At 33.9% G+C, this 14,805-nt stretch overlaps 1 protein-coding gene and 1 pseudogene across 1 annotated transcript; both read right to left on the reverse strand.

Annotated features, from left to right (window-relative positions):
- Positions 1 to 468: 468 nt before the first annotated feature.
- Positions 469 to 1,826, reverse strand: LOC18046124 (LEAF RUST 10 DISEASE-RESISTANCE LOCUS RECEPTOR-LIKE PROTEIN KINASE-like 2.5). Its single transcript, XM_024187427.1, has 2 exons — positions 1,664 to 1,826; positions 469 to 1,565 (listed from the first exon to the last, which is right to left on the reverse strand). The coding sequence occupies exons 1-2, from the start codon at positions 1,824 to 1,826 to the stop codon at positions 469 to 471; spliced, it is 1,260 nt and encodes a 419-aa protein (XP_024043195.1).
- A 727-nt stretch (positions 1,827 to 2,553) lies between these two features.
- Positions 2,554 to 13,788, reverse strand: LOC18046125 (annotated as a pseudogene).
- Between the last annotated feature and the right edge of the window lie 1,017 nt (positions 13,789 to 14,805).

A 14,805-nucleotide genomic window follows, 5' to 3' on the forward strand; every position in this document is an offset into this window, starting at 1 on the left:
CGGATTGGTGTTCAAACTGTTTTATTTAATTAGCCACAGAGAGTAAGCGGATAAAAATTGATTTGAATTTGTCTACCCCTCTATCTTAAATAAAATAAATAAATAACAAATTCCCATATGAATTTGGGAATTCAATCATTATGATAAAAATTGATGGATTGGTTATCAAGCATTTTCCCTCCGTATGAATTTGGGGTGATGGGGGGTTGAGAAAAAAGAAATATCATAAAAAAATTTCTGATTTTGACAGGAAGACCCCAGTTTTCAATAAGCATTACTGTATTTAGGTCATGTTTGGATCCGAGAACATAAGGAAAGGAATCAAGATGAGAAAGGAACGGAGAATGGGATGAAATAGGGAGGAATGCTGGAATAGAATGTAACATATGATCAATTCAAATTTCGTGCACCATTTGTTTCGCTAACAGAAATAGACGCAACATAAAAGTCTTAACTTGCATCGATATTTCAATTCTGATCATTATGCCCTAACGTTGAAAAAGTGGAAGAATCTATTGGGGCTCTTGGAGGAGAAGACAGGAAAGGCGTTGGTGGGATTTGCAAGGCTTCAGTGCTTCCCTGCAACATTTCTATCACTTCATTCATTGGCGGCCTATCAGATGGACGGGCCTGTATGCACCACAAACCCACAATAATCATCTTTTTGGCAATTTCATTTCCCTTTCTGGTTACGACACCAGGCAATTTAAATTCTCTGTCTTGCTCAACATGCCTGTAAATCCAATGTGGAAAATATACCTCGCTAGAATTATCAACTCCAGAGTCCAGATTATTTTTGCATCCAACCAATTCCATTATCATCATTCCAAAGCTGTACACATCAGACTTGTGTGACACCTCTCCAAAGTTTCTACTGAACACTTCTGGAGCAATGTAGCCGATTGTCCCTCTAGCCCCCAGTAACGACGACACTATACCCTCTTTCGTAGTGCAGAGTTTTGCCAGCCCAAAATCAGAGATCTTAGGACAGAAATCTTCATCGAGAAGAATGTTATGAGGTTTTATGTCAAAATGCAAAATCCTAGTGCTGCATCCACGATGCAAGTATTCAAGGCCTTTGGCTATTCCAATAACAATCTCGTACATCTTTTCCCATCTCAAATACTGACAGGGCTTTGAAGTATCTCCGTTGTAAACGAATTTTTCAAGCGATCCATTCGACATGAACTCGTAGATAAGAGCTCTGTTGTCACCCTCCAAACAAAAGGCTAGTAGTGTGACGACATTGACATGGGATGTTCTACTAATGCTTGCAACTTCATTAATAAAATCTTGTCCATCCCCTTTGGAAGCGTTTAGGAGCTTCACTGCTACCGAACGACCATCCAACAGCTTTCCTTTGTAGACACTGCCAAATCCTCCTTGGCCAAGCTTATCTTTAAATGAGTTGGTTGTTTTCTTAACATCCGAAAAGTTGTATCTTTTGAGAGGAAGAGGTCCATAGTTTCTAATGAAGGCCTCAAGATCTTTATCACTCTTTGTTATCTTTCTACGAAAGGCCGCTGACAGAGTTGATGAGAACTTCTTCGATGTTGTAAAGTTTGCTTAACTCTTTGCGCCGTTTCATAATGTTCCTCGCCAACGATCCGAGGTTGCAGCATAGTTGACGTTGAGTCTAAAGGATCAACTGCTGGATAGATACCTTTAGCAGCTAATCCTCTTGATAGTACGGTAGTAGCATCTAAATGGGCAAATGTCGTGGCAGGAGCGGGATCAGTCAAATCATCCGCGGGTACATAAACTGCTTGAATAGAAGTTATGGACCCCTCTTTGGTAGAAGTAATTCTTTCTTGTAAAGAACCCATTTCGGTACTAAGGGTAGGTTGATAACCCACAGCGGAAGGCATAGTTATGCAGGCGGTTGTTATGCCAATTATTCCAACGATTAAACCTATATAGGAAAAGCAACGCGAACAAGCATGAAGCAGATAGTGTAGAAATAATTGATGTCCTTCAGAATATTCACAGTGAAACCATAACTCCGAACCGTCAGGAAGAGGCAGACAAATAATCTGGCACGTATGAACAATTGTCCAGCATCTTCCGCCTTTGCATAGCTAAATTAATTACAAAAACAAAACTGAAAAGTTGCCACAATCTCTGCAGCGGCAGTTGTCTCTATTGTCAACATGGAATAGCCCCTAAAATGCTTTGTTATATCTCTTCGGTTCTGTTAATAGCTAGCTAGATTACTATTGTTTTGTTTAATAAACTCTTTTACTCACAACTCCGCTTTCAATGAAAAATGTCACTATAGTACAGATATTGGTTTTGTTTCTTTTAATAATTTGATAAGGATGAAATGAACTAATTCAAGATTAATTAGATTTTTTTATCCATAAAAGGTTTTCCAAGTTTTTAATTGTTTGATATTAAAATTTATCATGCTCTTGCACTATGTTGTCTACCATCTTTGTGGAATCTTGGGTTAAACTGTAAATATTCATCAGCTAGTCACAAAACTTCACAAGAATATATGACACGCTAAGTTGGAAAGTTTGAAATGCAGTGAAAAAGATGAAGCTAAAAGAATTAGGTCGCTATTTTACGGTTACCTATGACAAGCTTCAGTCTGTCGCTCTGAACTTTGCCTGTAATTCAAGGTAAAAAAAGGAAGAGTCAGCAACAGACTGTACAGACACCCATATGTACTGCAGATATTTTGTTGTGCATAATTCAGGCACAAATTCTCACTTCAATCAAGCCTCAAATTCAGACTAGATAGAACAAGCTCAAAATTCTAACACTTGTACTGGCAGAACATGCAATCAGTCAAAAAGAGGAAAACAGAGTAAAAGAATCCATAAGCAATAGGGGCCAATAGAAAAATAATCAATATTCTGAATTTTTAGTGACGAAAACAGCAACCAAAACTAACTCTAACCAACAAGAAAAGCCAGCATGTAATTGCAAAAACAAAGTTCAAACTTTGCCCACAGAAGCAATTGGAGGAGACTGAATCAGTTTCCATAAATGGCTTCGTCATTCGCCCCGTCTCAAGCACATGGGAAAAAGTCTTGGGTGCTCCTAAAATACTGCTCATTTTTCTCATCATTCCTTGCCACTTGTATGTTTCAAACAATCATGATAATATGCATACTTTCGTGGCAAGCACTGAATAGATGAAGAGCAATGCTCCAAAAGCACCAAAGACCTTCTCAGCGCACGGACTTCTCTCTTATAAGCTTGTCACCCTTCTATGGTAGGCTTCTATATATAAGCCTTGTTAAGAACTTAATTTCATATTAATACCTCCTACCGTAATATTTAAGAGGATGACCATGAGAAGGAAGTAAGCATACCAGTTGGACAGGTAGACATATGGGGTTTATCGCGGCAAAGACACGCAAATTCATCTGAAGTCTCGTTAGATCCGCATATGCCTTGTGAAGACGAACATGCCGAATAGGATTCATTGTCCGCGCGATATCGCACCTGAAACCCTTGGATTAAAACCTCACTCAACTTTCCAGCTGTAAGATAATCAAAATTGGAAGCTGTCAATTGAACGGGGACTTTGACAACGCTGCGACAAGAGCTGCTACGATTTTCAAGCAGTGGGCCAAAGTCACCATCGATGGTATAAAAGCCATTTATAACTCCATCTTCTAAAGGACAGCTGAAGTTATTTTTACCCACCGATGTGAACCCACCACTGCAATTGAAGAACTTGCTGAGGTTTCGAACGGTCTCACTGTAACTAAAGAGCGTGTGGTTGATAATTGTTTCCGGCCATTCGACTGAAGGACAATAACCACCAAGCAAATCAAGTCGAGCAGGGGTGATAGTCATCGTTTGACGACCGCCATCAATTCCTGAAACTTGAAAACTTTCATTTTCCATATATATTTTAGGACTCGGAATCGGATTCCCATAGCCTTGACAGTGGAGACGGAATCCTCGGCGACCACAGTACCGTGGCCTAAAACCGTCTCCCCAGAAAGGATACCCGATATCAGGTGACAATGTCCCACAATAGAACTGCCTACTGCATAATGCATACCGTTCATCTACGTCGCTATAAGATGCCGGTACTGCAATAAAGAAGCAGACGATTGTGGGGATGCAGTGTCGAATTTGTGCTGGGAGGATACTTTTGCCCATGATTAAGTTTTGCAAAAGGTCATGGAGAGAGATTAGTGCAGACTTGGTAGGTAAAATGTAGATTGAGATTATTTTAAGCAAACGGTGAAAGTGACTATGAAGACAAACATACCAGCAAAGCAACCTTACCAATGGCCGGAAAAGGGCAACATGAATATTAACAAATCGAAATGGTAGATGATATTTTAAATTTTTATCTTAACTTTTTTTTTTCAAACGATATGATATGTGATGTATTATTTATTAAATTATTAATAATTATTTAACAAGATTTAAGTAAATCAGTGAAAAATGTTAATTGTATTGGAAATCTTGGAAATAATTCTAGTAGGATATTCGGGATTTTTTGACTGTAAGAAGAGCAATTGCGAAAGCGATTCGCAGTGATTTTTTCAGGTGAATACTAAATAGAGAAACAGTTTGTTTTGACAAGAAGATTTTAATTTCTTTAGTTTGATTTGAATTTTCCACGACGGAAACAGAAAAACGATGGCAGTTGATCACGGAAACAAAAAATGGAAGTTGGACTGTTTTGAGTCTTGCATGGGCAATCCGTAATCATAAAATAAATGGTCGGCTGCATACCCAGCGAAATTTGCAACAAAATGATGCAATAAATTGCATCTGCATGGTCCATTCAACAAGTATTGGACCCTGTTTGGTACTATGGTTTGCAAACTGGAGCATCTTTACATATTAATTTAAAAATTAGAATAATTTAATTCAATTTTTATATAATAAAAAACTTGTAACATCTTTACTAGTTCTATCAAAATTTTTATTTGAACAGTAATTATAACTTTTACGGTATGACACCTTAATACCAAATGGGAAATTTGGTCCAATTTGCAGCTACAACAAAATTACGAAAATGATCATGCGGTATTTTCATTTTTAATTTTTTAAAAAGTAGATGTAGACAATTCCAAATTGAATTTTTAAGCTCCTTTCCTCCCTAGGATTTTTACCAAGTAAAACGCTTCCATTTCTAATGCATATTTTTTCCCCCATGTCCCCTGAACGAATATGTTGTCACTAAAATAACGATCCCCAAAGTAGTTGAGTCAATTGACAAAGATTCCAAAAATTCTAATGGCTTTAAGGTGGACATCTTATGAATGACAAGGAACAGACCCTTAAGTTAGATCTAATCTTAATTATTATTTCTACTAGTAATAATGTAACAATAAACATTCCTAACTGACTTGGTAACCTAATACTCAGTTCAATTCATATATTTTGGGCTAAATATCTATTTAGCCCATTTAATTTATAAAATACCCACATTCTTGTTATTTGTTATTTTGCAATTAAAAATTACTATTTGTTTACTTTTACAATAATCTCCTTGAAATTAATTGATATAAGATGTGGGCTAAGCAACAATCTTAAGAACATCAATAAAATGGAAAAAAAAGTTAACTTACTTGGCACTTATCTTCCATTAGTCAACATTATAAGTGTTATTGTAAAAGTTAATAAAAAATAATTTTTAACCGTTGCATAACAAATGGTATAGGTGTTTCAAAATTTTTCCCAAAATACAAGAATTAAATAAGTATTAAGTCTAAAATATGGGGTCTAAACAAGTATTTACCGATTACATAAAAGAATAATTAGTATTTAACTACTTGAACTTTTTGAAAATAACAGGTTAATAACCATTTTAGCCGGTGACTTCAATATACACTAGTGGAGGTATGCGAAAAAATTTGTTTTGTGATCCCCCAGACAAACCCCAGTGGATAGGTGGTTGCTTCTGATATTTGTGTATTTTCGAACTTATTAAGTTGAAAGTTAGAGGAACCATTGATAATATCCCTTAAATATATGTACCTTGGGTTAGTAGGGCATTCGAAACTCCTTCAACCACGTCAAGAGAATGCCAGTTTGAATATGCTTCTCTCAGACTCTCACCAAATTCCCGATGTAGGTTATTATTATGAATAAGCATGCTTTAATTGATGTTCGGAAAGTCAACGTTTGAACAGAATTCATACCCCATTAAGGTTAGGGAGATCGCGAGTAAGGAATGTTTGGCCATTAATCGTTGCCCTAACAACTTGACAAATGGGATTTAAGAAGATGATGCTATTCGGCCCACGAAATATATAAAGCTTGTTGCCCATAATACATGTTCTTGCATGCTTTATCGTCGCCTCCCACATTTTCTCGGACATTCCAGTGCCCAAAATCTGATACAAATTTACATAATGAAATTAATTGGATTCCAATTTAAGATAGACTTAGAAGTTGATATATAAGAAATTTAATAGGAAAATTAAGATTTATTTACCCTTCTAAGCTTCTGGGGTTCCACAATAGACATTTTCAAAAAGTCTTGAACTGTTTTAATTCCTGAAGCCGTCAGTTTTTTGTAGAAAGTTCCACTTCTCCCAATCTTCTCAAGACGCCATACTTCATCCTCTAGCATTTGTGGATGATGCTTCTTGTACACTTTGTCATGGAAAAAATTAATTTTATTACAGGGTACTTAAGCAATTAATTAATCATTATATATTCAAGTATCTAGACTTACATTCTCCTCGATGATCTTTGACAACAAAAGCTTCAGTAATGGCTTCGCAAATTCTAACACCATGATAATTCCCCTGTGCCACCTTAGCACTAATTTTGAATTTTCGGCTCCTAATCCAGCTTGAGTTGTCTGTAAACTCAATATCTTCAACCGGTGCAACCCCGTTTCTAATCGTAACATTGACATCACCGGTGAGCAACGGCTGCTTCCCTATTCTTTCCTTCACAATGTTGCTTTCAAACTCTTCTTGACTCCAATCGTCGTGGTCCCCCGAAGGAAAGTCCCAGTCTAGAACCACCATCAGTATTTTGATTGGCTGAGAGAGATTGGCAGGAGTAATACGACCGCTTGATCTTGTCTCTACAACAACAATTTGAAGAGGGTTGTTTTCGATGTCGGTGATTTTTCTACAGTAAAGATTGGGAGGGAAAGTTCCTTGCTAAAGGTAAGTTTGAGGCTTGATGATTCGAGTGCCTGGAAACACAATGGAAGAGACCTAGTTAAAGATTGAAATTTGAAATATTGTCTTAGTCCACGCTCCACTTCTTCATTTACCTATAATATACACCATAAAAGCAAATCATGAGAGTTATCAGCACAAATAATCAAACTGTTCTTTATTAAGCATATATGTTTCGTCTCTTTCGAACAGCTTTTTGTGGCTGGCTATCAGTGTTCAAATCCTTGGAAAGATACGGGCTAGCTCAAAGAAGGTATATACATTACTTTAGGTTGCTTAGGGTTTATTTGCTGATGTAGCTATGCATGGATTTTTGCCTACCAAAAAATATGGGTAATTTTTAAAAACCTCCCCTGAGGTTTGAGGCTGTTACAAGTAGATAGTGAAAATCATTTTATTTGTAAAAGACCCCCTACCGTCAGTTAAAATTTCCATTGATTAACTGTTGACTTTGAAAAGACAATATTACCCCCAATAATAGTTTATAGACCGACACAACTAAAGTACAAGGGCTGAAACTTATGATGCGTAAACCACTGACTTTATTTTTTTGACATTTTCATCCTTTACAATTCCAAATATTTATAATTTCATAAGTAATTAAAACAATTATTTTCACCATGATCAAGTTATTGATATTTCCTTAAAATCTTAAAAAAAATAAAATTACAAACTTAAAAAAAATTACATTTTTATATCAAATAATTAAGATTTGTAATTTTATTAGAAACTTAAAAAAATTACATTTTTATATCAAATAATGAAGATTTATAATTTTATTACAAACTTAAAAAAAATTATTTTAAGATTTGTAATTTTATTTTTTTAAGATTTTAAGGAAATATCAATAACTTGATCATGGTGAAAATAATTGTTTTAATTACTTATGAAATTGTAAATATTTGGAATTGTAAAGGGCGAAAATGTCAAAAAAATAAAGTCAGTGGTTTACGCATCATAAGTTTCAGCCCTTGCACTTTAGTTATGTCGGTCTATAAACTATTATTGGGGGTAATATTGCCTTTTCAAAGTCAACAGTTAGTCAATGAAAATTTTAACTGACAGTAGGGGGTCTTTTACAAATAAAATAATTTTCACCATCTACTTGCAACAGCCTCAAACCTCAAGGGAGCACTACTAAAAAAATGGTCTTTACTGACTTTAGAATAGTGTCAGAAATTACTTTCACTGACACTTGTTAATTGTGTCAGTAATCTGGGAGTCAGAAAAATAGTGACACTTGTAAGTGGTGTCAGTAATTACTATTACTACAGTATCACCGATATTATGACACCATAGTATTAGTAGTTATTGATATTTTATTAGTGTGTATGATTACTGTTACCATGGTATCACTAGTTAATTTATTTTTAAAAAATAAAAAATTGAATTGGATCATTGCTTATTGATTTATTCAGAAAATTAAAAGGCACCACAAAATAACAAAAAGAAATTGATTTATATCATAAAATCTTTCATTTCACATTTAAATATTATTAGTATATATTACAAATTCCAAAACTTCAATAACAAAAATATGAGATATCCTACTCTCATAACTAAATAATCCAAATTCAATACATAAAAATTTCTACTATCCAATCAAATGCCTACTACTTGTGGCTAAATTTAATAAATCTATAAGCTAAATTGGCAAGGATGACTGCCTTTCACTCTTTGAATATGAGTAGTATAATTGCGTTATCCACCAGCAGCTTCTCCATTCAATAGACTGTATAGGTTAGGATATAAGTGAAGTTGAAGAATAAACACTTCAAACACATTGATCAAATCTGCATATGAATACATGGAAAAGAAAAAAAAATTAGCTGCCAATATCGAGCCATTAGAGAAACAACAATTAACAGAAATAAAATTATTTTGTTCGAAAGAAAAAAATACTCATAAGCTATTTATAAATAAACTCAATTATTCTCTTTTGGTAAAGGTTATATATATAGCAAACTATAGCAGATAAGAAGTTTTCAATGTAATATCTACTTTCAGCACAAGCATATTACTCTATCTACATATACCAAATGATTTTTGTGCATAATTAAAAGTTATCACAAATGCTCTATTATAAATAAATCACCACTCATTTCCTCAATTTATTCATTCTAAAAGCTTATTTAACAAGGCAAAAAATAAGTTCTCAAACTGCAGTTTCCTTAAACTGGGCATAAAATAACTATGAATCTCCATATTTATATTAGGCATAATAAAGCTTGGACATAAAATATTTCAATAATTTGAGAGTTCGATCCAAAATTATTACTACTAAAAGAAATAATATTTGTAAACTTAGTTAAGCCTTTATAAAGTGAGTAAGAGATTTATTATACTACTTAAATCTATTCATGTGAACCATTTAAAGAATATCACCCTAAATTGTAATTAAGTATTCATTAATTTTGCCTAATTATAAACTTTAAGAAGATAAAAAAAAAGTAGAATAAAAATATAATCATTATATATTTCCACTCACAAGTAATGTTGCTTTAACTTGATTGACATCATAACCCAAAAATCGCTTTAAACATTAGCTCATGAAATAATGGATAATATTACTTACGAGAAATTACTAGTTCTCCAAACTGGTACAGACCTCAGAAATGGGATGGTCCCCCACATTAATGCCATCCTGCATGCCATAAACGGGACTTCAGGTTTTGTGCAAAATCTCTTTAGGAGAAATTGTTTTTGAAGATAAACAGTTTGTCAATACCAGCAGTGGTTTTCATACAATGAGATAAAAATAAATGGTTTATAAAGGAGAATGTGGTCGTACAAATGCGGTAGCGCAGTTATGCAGAAATTCAATGGTAAAACAAGACCAGCTTGCAAATCGACACATGAAGTTATAGGATGAGTAACCAAAAGGAAAAGTGACTCAAAAAGTAATACAAGGAAAGAAGGAAATCAACATAAGATGAGAGAAGCATTCGAGAGAATGCCAATAGCATGAAGCTAAGATGAAAAAAAGATGAACTTAATAAAATGTGAGAATGCCAATTGCATAAAATTTGTTGCCTGCTTAAGACATGCAGCAGGGGTGGTATCATTATGTTTTGCATTTAGATCACATTCAACATTTTTTACTTCCAAAATCATTCGACTCATGGAGAGCAATAAAGCATTCTTCTAACACCAATAAGAGCACCCTTAGAATTATAAAGAGTATGATAAAGAAGGAAAAGTGTGCAACTAGAGCTGGATAGTTTATGAGTTCAATAATAAATGTGCCATCAAGAACTCCAAATAAACCTACCAAAGATTGTTTCCAAAATGCCGTGAACGCAAGCTAAAAAAAAAAAAAAAACCTATTCAACCTAAATAAGCAATTTGTATATTCTTCGCATATCTTTCTTCTAGTCAAACTGAGCAAAGAAGTTTTGTCTGAAACTACTAACAACCGGTTAATGTCAAGGAAGTGCAAAAGAGAAATAGTCCTATGAGACTATAAATTTATTTTCGTTCAATTTACCCACCGCAGGAACTATTCCAAGAGGAATAAATCATTATTTTACCACAGGTTCTTCCTAGGCATGGCATGGTGATAATATTGTATGTCTGTAGAAATGAATAAAAAAATCCCAGTAGTGCAGGTCCCAAGCAAAACCGATTCTGTTCATTTTCGTGAAAACTTTAATGAATTTCGCATGATAAACTTAAGTACCTAGTTAATTGCCAAACTTAATTAAAATTTACATCCAGCATCTTCTAATGCATCAGCTTAAGCAGTCAAACCATCTAAACAAGTCCCAGTAATTCTTGTTCTGTCCTACTGTTCAGTTCATTTTTGACACATAATAATTCAATTCCAAATAACCAAATGGAATAAGATACAAGAACATTTAACTTCAGAAGTTTTTCTCAGAACGAAACATACCCATCAACAAGCTGAACAAGTTTTGGATATAGCTGCTCATCTCGTAAACGATTTATTTCGAGAACTGTTGAATCCATGGATTGCATATCGACAATATATCTTGTATGCATATGACTGACTGCTGCTTTTATTTTCTCCAGTGCTTCAGAGTTATTACCTCGTTTCTTTTGCTTGTTAAGCATAGCAACCTTTCTTTGGTAGTCAAGTTTCATAAGTTCACCTGCCTATCAGCAACATCAGTACCGAATAAGATTCAGAAGACAGTGTGTATGGCAAACGTAATACAGAGAAAAAAATATCATGGAAGCTGCACATTTTGCAGAAATGAAAAAAAATTAAAAGTTTGCTAGTTGATTTTGAATAATTTTTTTTTTTATTTCAACCAAACAGAGAGGTGAGATTTAGCTTACCAATCAATGAATAATAATTACAAATTTTCTAAATATGGCGGTATTCATGCAAAAAGTTATTCAATCTTAGATTAAAGGAAGAAAAACAAGGACTAAAAATTGACTTCTATTTGGCAAGGTGATAATACAATTTACAAGCCAAGTCCAAAAAAATGAAGAGGTATAAGAAGGGCACTCCATCAAGCATTTCCTAAATCTGACCAACAATGTAATGCTCTTTCCCTACTCATTCCCCTCCATGTTTTCTACTGCAAGTTTATCAAAGGAAACTTCATGATGAACTTAAGCATGGAAATAGAAACAATCACCTCTCTGCAGGCACTTTAAACTAGGATTTACATATATAGAAGTAATGACTCAAAAAGTAGACATTTGAAGTTAAACAAAAGCTCAATGGACATCCATATAAATATCTACTAGTTCAATGGGATGGTCCCCCACATATTTAAATGTTTGACAAATACCCAAAAATCAACTTTCCCAATTATAAAGTTACATGTTTGCAAATATTACTTATGGATAATGACCCACAAAGTAAAAATCAAATATTTCCCTTAACAGTTCTTGATTATGGAAGTATAGGACCTCCTTTTATTCCGAAATGAATTAACTTTTAATCATTTTAAGACAGTGTTCAATCATAATTATTTTTCAAAGAAAAAACTGGTCCTGAAGAACTCTAAATGACCATTTACTAAGGCCAAGATACCTTCAGATCCTTGATTGATAATGCATCATATATCTTTCCTCAATCATACAACCACCCAGATCAAAGCATCATATGTTGCTTAAATTCCATAAACTCAACAGAACAGATAACTCACCTCCAGGCGGAATAGGTTTGTGGGAAAAACAATCCCAGCTCCAGCAGAACTTCGAGTTGACTCCAAAAACTTTGGCAAAGAGAAATTCCGTATTCATTCTCTATTAACTTGGCAACGTTCCCAGCACATGCAAAAAGATGTCCATGAATTCCTTTTTCTCTAAACCACCTCAATGGAAGATCAAAAGAAAGATCTGCAAAGGCTGAAACAGCAAGGTCTCCTCCAAGAAAATCCATTTCAGAAGCATCAGCATTCTCATCAAGGAATCGCCTCTAACTTGCCTTCTTGGCTCTGTAGGGCCCAATCCCCTTGTCTTAAACCCCCACAATGTCGATGGCCTCTCTGAACTCAACATTAAAAACAATAAAATACCCCTAAAAAAAAAGCCCTAATTTTTTGAATCTGACTTTCGAACCCTAACTTTGGCCAAGTTCTTCACAACACTTTCTAGGCTTTTTCCAAGGGTATTTTAGCTCAAGGATGGCGGCTTATTTTGAAGGTTTACAGCAACGACTTGTGAGGTAGAACGTTGTTAGAGAGAGAGGTAGAGAGAGAGAGGGGGGAGAGAGAGAGAAGAGAGCTTCGGTTCAAAGAAGAAAGTGGCGGTGGGGATAGATTTTTTGCTCGTCAAAATTTTTAGATTTTAGGTTTCCATGTACACCTCATTAAAACGAAATAGTTTCTACTTTCTAGATAATTTAATTTAATTTTTAATAATTATTGTTTATTAAGTAAAAATGCAACTTGTGGTTTGGTGGCTTAACGTTTAAAATTAAAAAGTTAAAGTATAGAAGTCTGTGGTTCGACTCCCAGTGGATACAAAATTAAAATTTTATTTTTTTAATTACTAATACCTTAATGTCACATATTTGTGATACTTAATTTACAAACACTATAGTATTGAAAATTTGTGATACTTATCTGTTAGACACGGAAAATGCCCCAAACACATGTAATTACTAATATTTTTTAATTAAGTGTCACAAGATAAGTATCAGTAAAGACCATTTTTCTAGTAGTGGAGGTTTTTAAAAATTACCCAAAAAAATCTTTGTGCAAATAATTCTGCTATAACCATCAAATGTCAAATTATCACATCTATGCTGATGCCTGAACGTGAATACTTGTAAACTGTTTATATAAACTTGTATATGAGTGATTGAATTCGAAAAACTAAGAATATATTATTTCAAAACTGGAACATTATCAAAACTAAGCATACCACTCGTCTCAGCAAAGGCTCTAACACTGAAAAGAAGTCCTTGAAGGAATTCACCATGACCGCTTCTCCAATTGCACTGTCAAAGGAAAAAGAAAATTGATCGTTGCTATAATTGTAAAGCATGATTAAGTTCAAGGTAAGTAATTGAAAATTATAATCGAGTTTCAAATTGAAGTTAACACGATCGAAATTGAGAAAGAAGTTAATAAAATTTGATCACTAATGGAGAAGCACGAGGCCTAGTCCTCGTTTGTTCCTCGAGAAACTGGTCCGAGTCTGAGCTTATTGATTCGCTAAAAATCCATTTAGCTGCCATTTTTCTTTAGAGATATTGCTAAAGAATAAGAATAAGCAGAAACATTCAAGTTGTTATAACTCAAGAAATGAGAGAGAAATATGGTGTTTTAATTTGTTGGTGTTAGGGTTAGGGATATGAACGTTAAAACTTTTTCTTAAAGAATAGGAAGAGTACAATGATTGAATAGTAACTAAAATAATATTAAATGAAGTTTCTGAGAATGATAAAAGAAGCAACCAAGCAAATGAAACGTAGTGACCAACGTAGTGAATTGACCTTTACGCCAATAGTACAACAAATGTATCGACATTCTCAACAAAAGGGAATTACCAAATCATTAACTCTCTCTTTTTAATCTTTCTTTTTCTTTCTTCACATTCTCTCTCTTTCTCTTCCTCGATCGTCTTCTTCATCTATCTTTTATTTTAAGAAAAAAACGTTTTATATATCGAAACAGTTTCTAATTAACTTTCACTACTACAAAATGAGTCAATAATGACGGTTTTAAAAGACATAAGATGACGGTTTTAAAAGACATAAGATGACGGTTTTAAAACCGTCATCTTAGGCCGTGACATTAAAAGGAGTATACTTTTTATGACGGTTCATAAACCATCATAAAAAGTCTATTTATAATGACAGTTAATTTTTTTAACCGTCATTATTGGTCAATTTCTATTGGTTTTTAATGACGGTTTTGGTATTAAACCGTCATTAAAAAGTGACATTTAATGACGGTTATTTAGAAAACCGTCATCAAATATAACTTTTAATGACGGTTGTTATAACAAAACCGTCATTAAAAGTTAATATTTAATGACGGTTTATTTTAAAAACCGTCATTAAATATTGAAATAACATTTAATGACGGTTTTAAAAAAGAACAGTCATCTTTGTTGGAGAACACTACATTTAATGATAGTTTTTTTCAAATAACCGTCATCTTTGTTGTTGATTTTTTAAAAAAATAAATATGACAATTTTAAAACCATTCCAAGCCCCTATTTTAATTCTAATTTCCTTTCAAGCTCTTTA

The sequence above is a fragment of the Citrus clementina genome, unplaced genomic scaffold (genome assembly GCF_000493195.1).
Source record: "Citrus clementina cultivar Clemenules unplaced genomic scaffold, Citrus_clementina_v1.0 scaffold_3, whole genome shotgun sequence".
Classification (NCBI taxonomy): domain Eukaryota; kingdom Viridiplantae; phylum Streptophyta; class Magnoliopsida; order Sapindales; family Rutaceae; genus Citrus; species Citrus x clementina.

What these genes read in the sequence shown, in the direction of transcription:
- LOC18046124 (XM_024187427.1), bottom strand. Translation starts at nt 1,826, where the DNA reads ATGGGTTCTTTACAAGAAAGAATTACTTCTACCAAAGAGGGGTCCATA. An exon ending in AAGAGGATTAGCTGCTAAAG is followed by an intron (nt 1,566 to 1,663) that starts GTATCTATCCAG and finishes CAAAGAGTTAAG; the next exon opens with CAAACTTTACAACATCGAAG.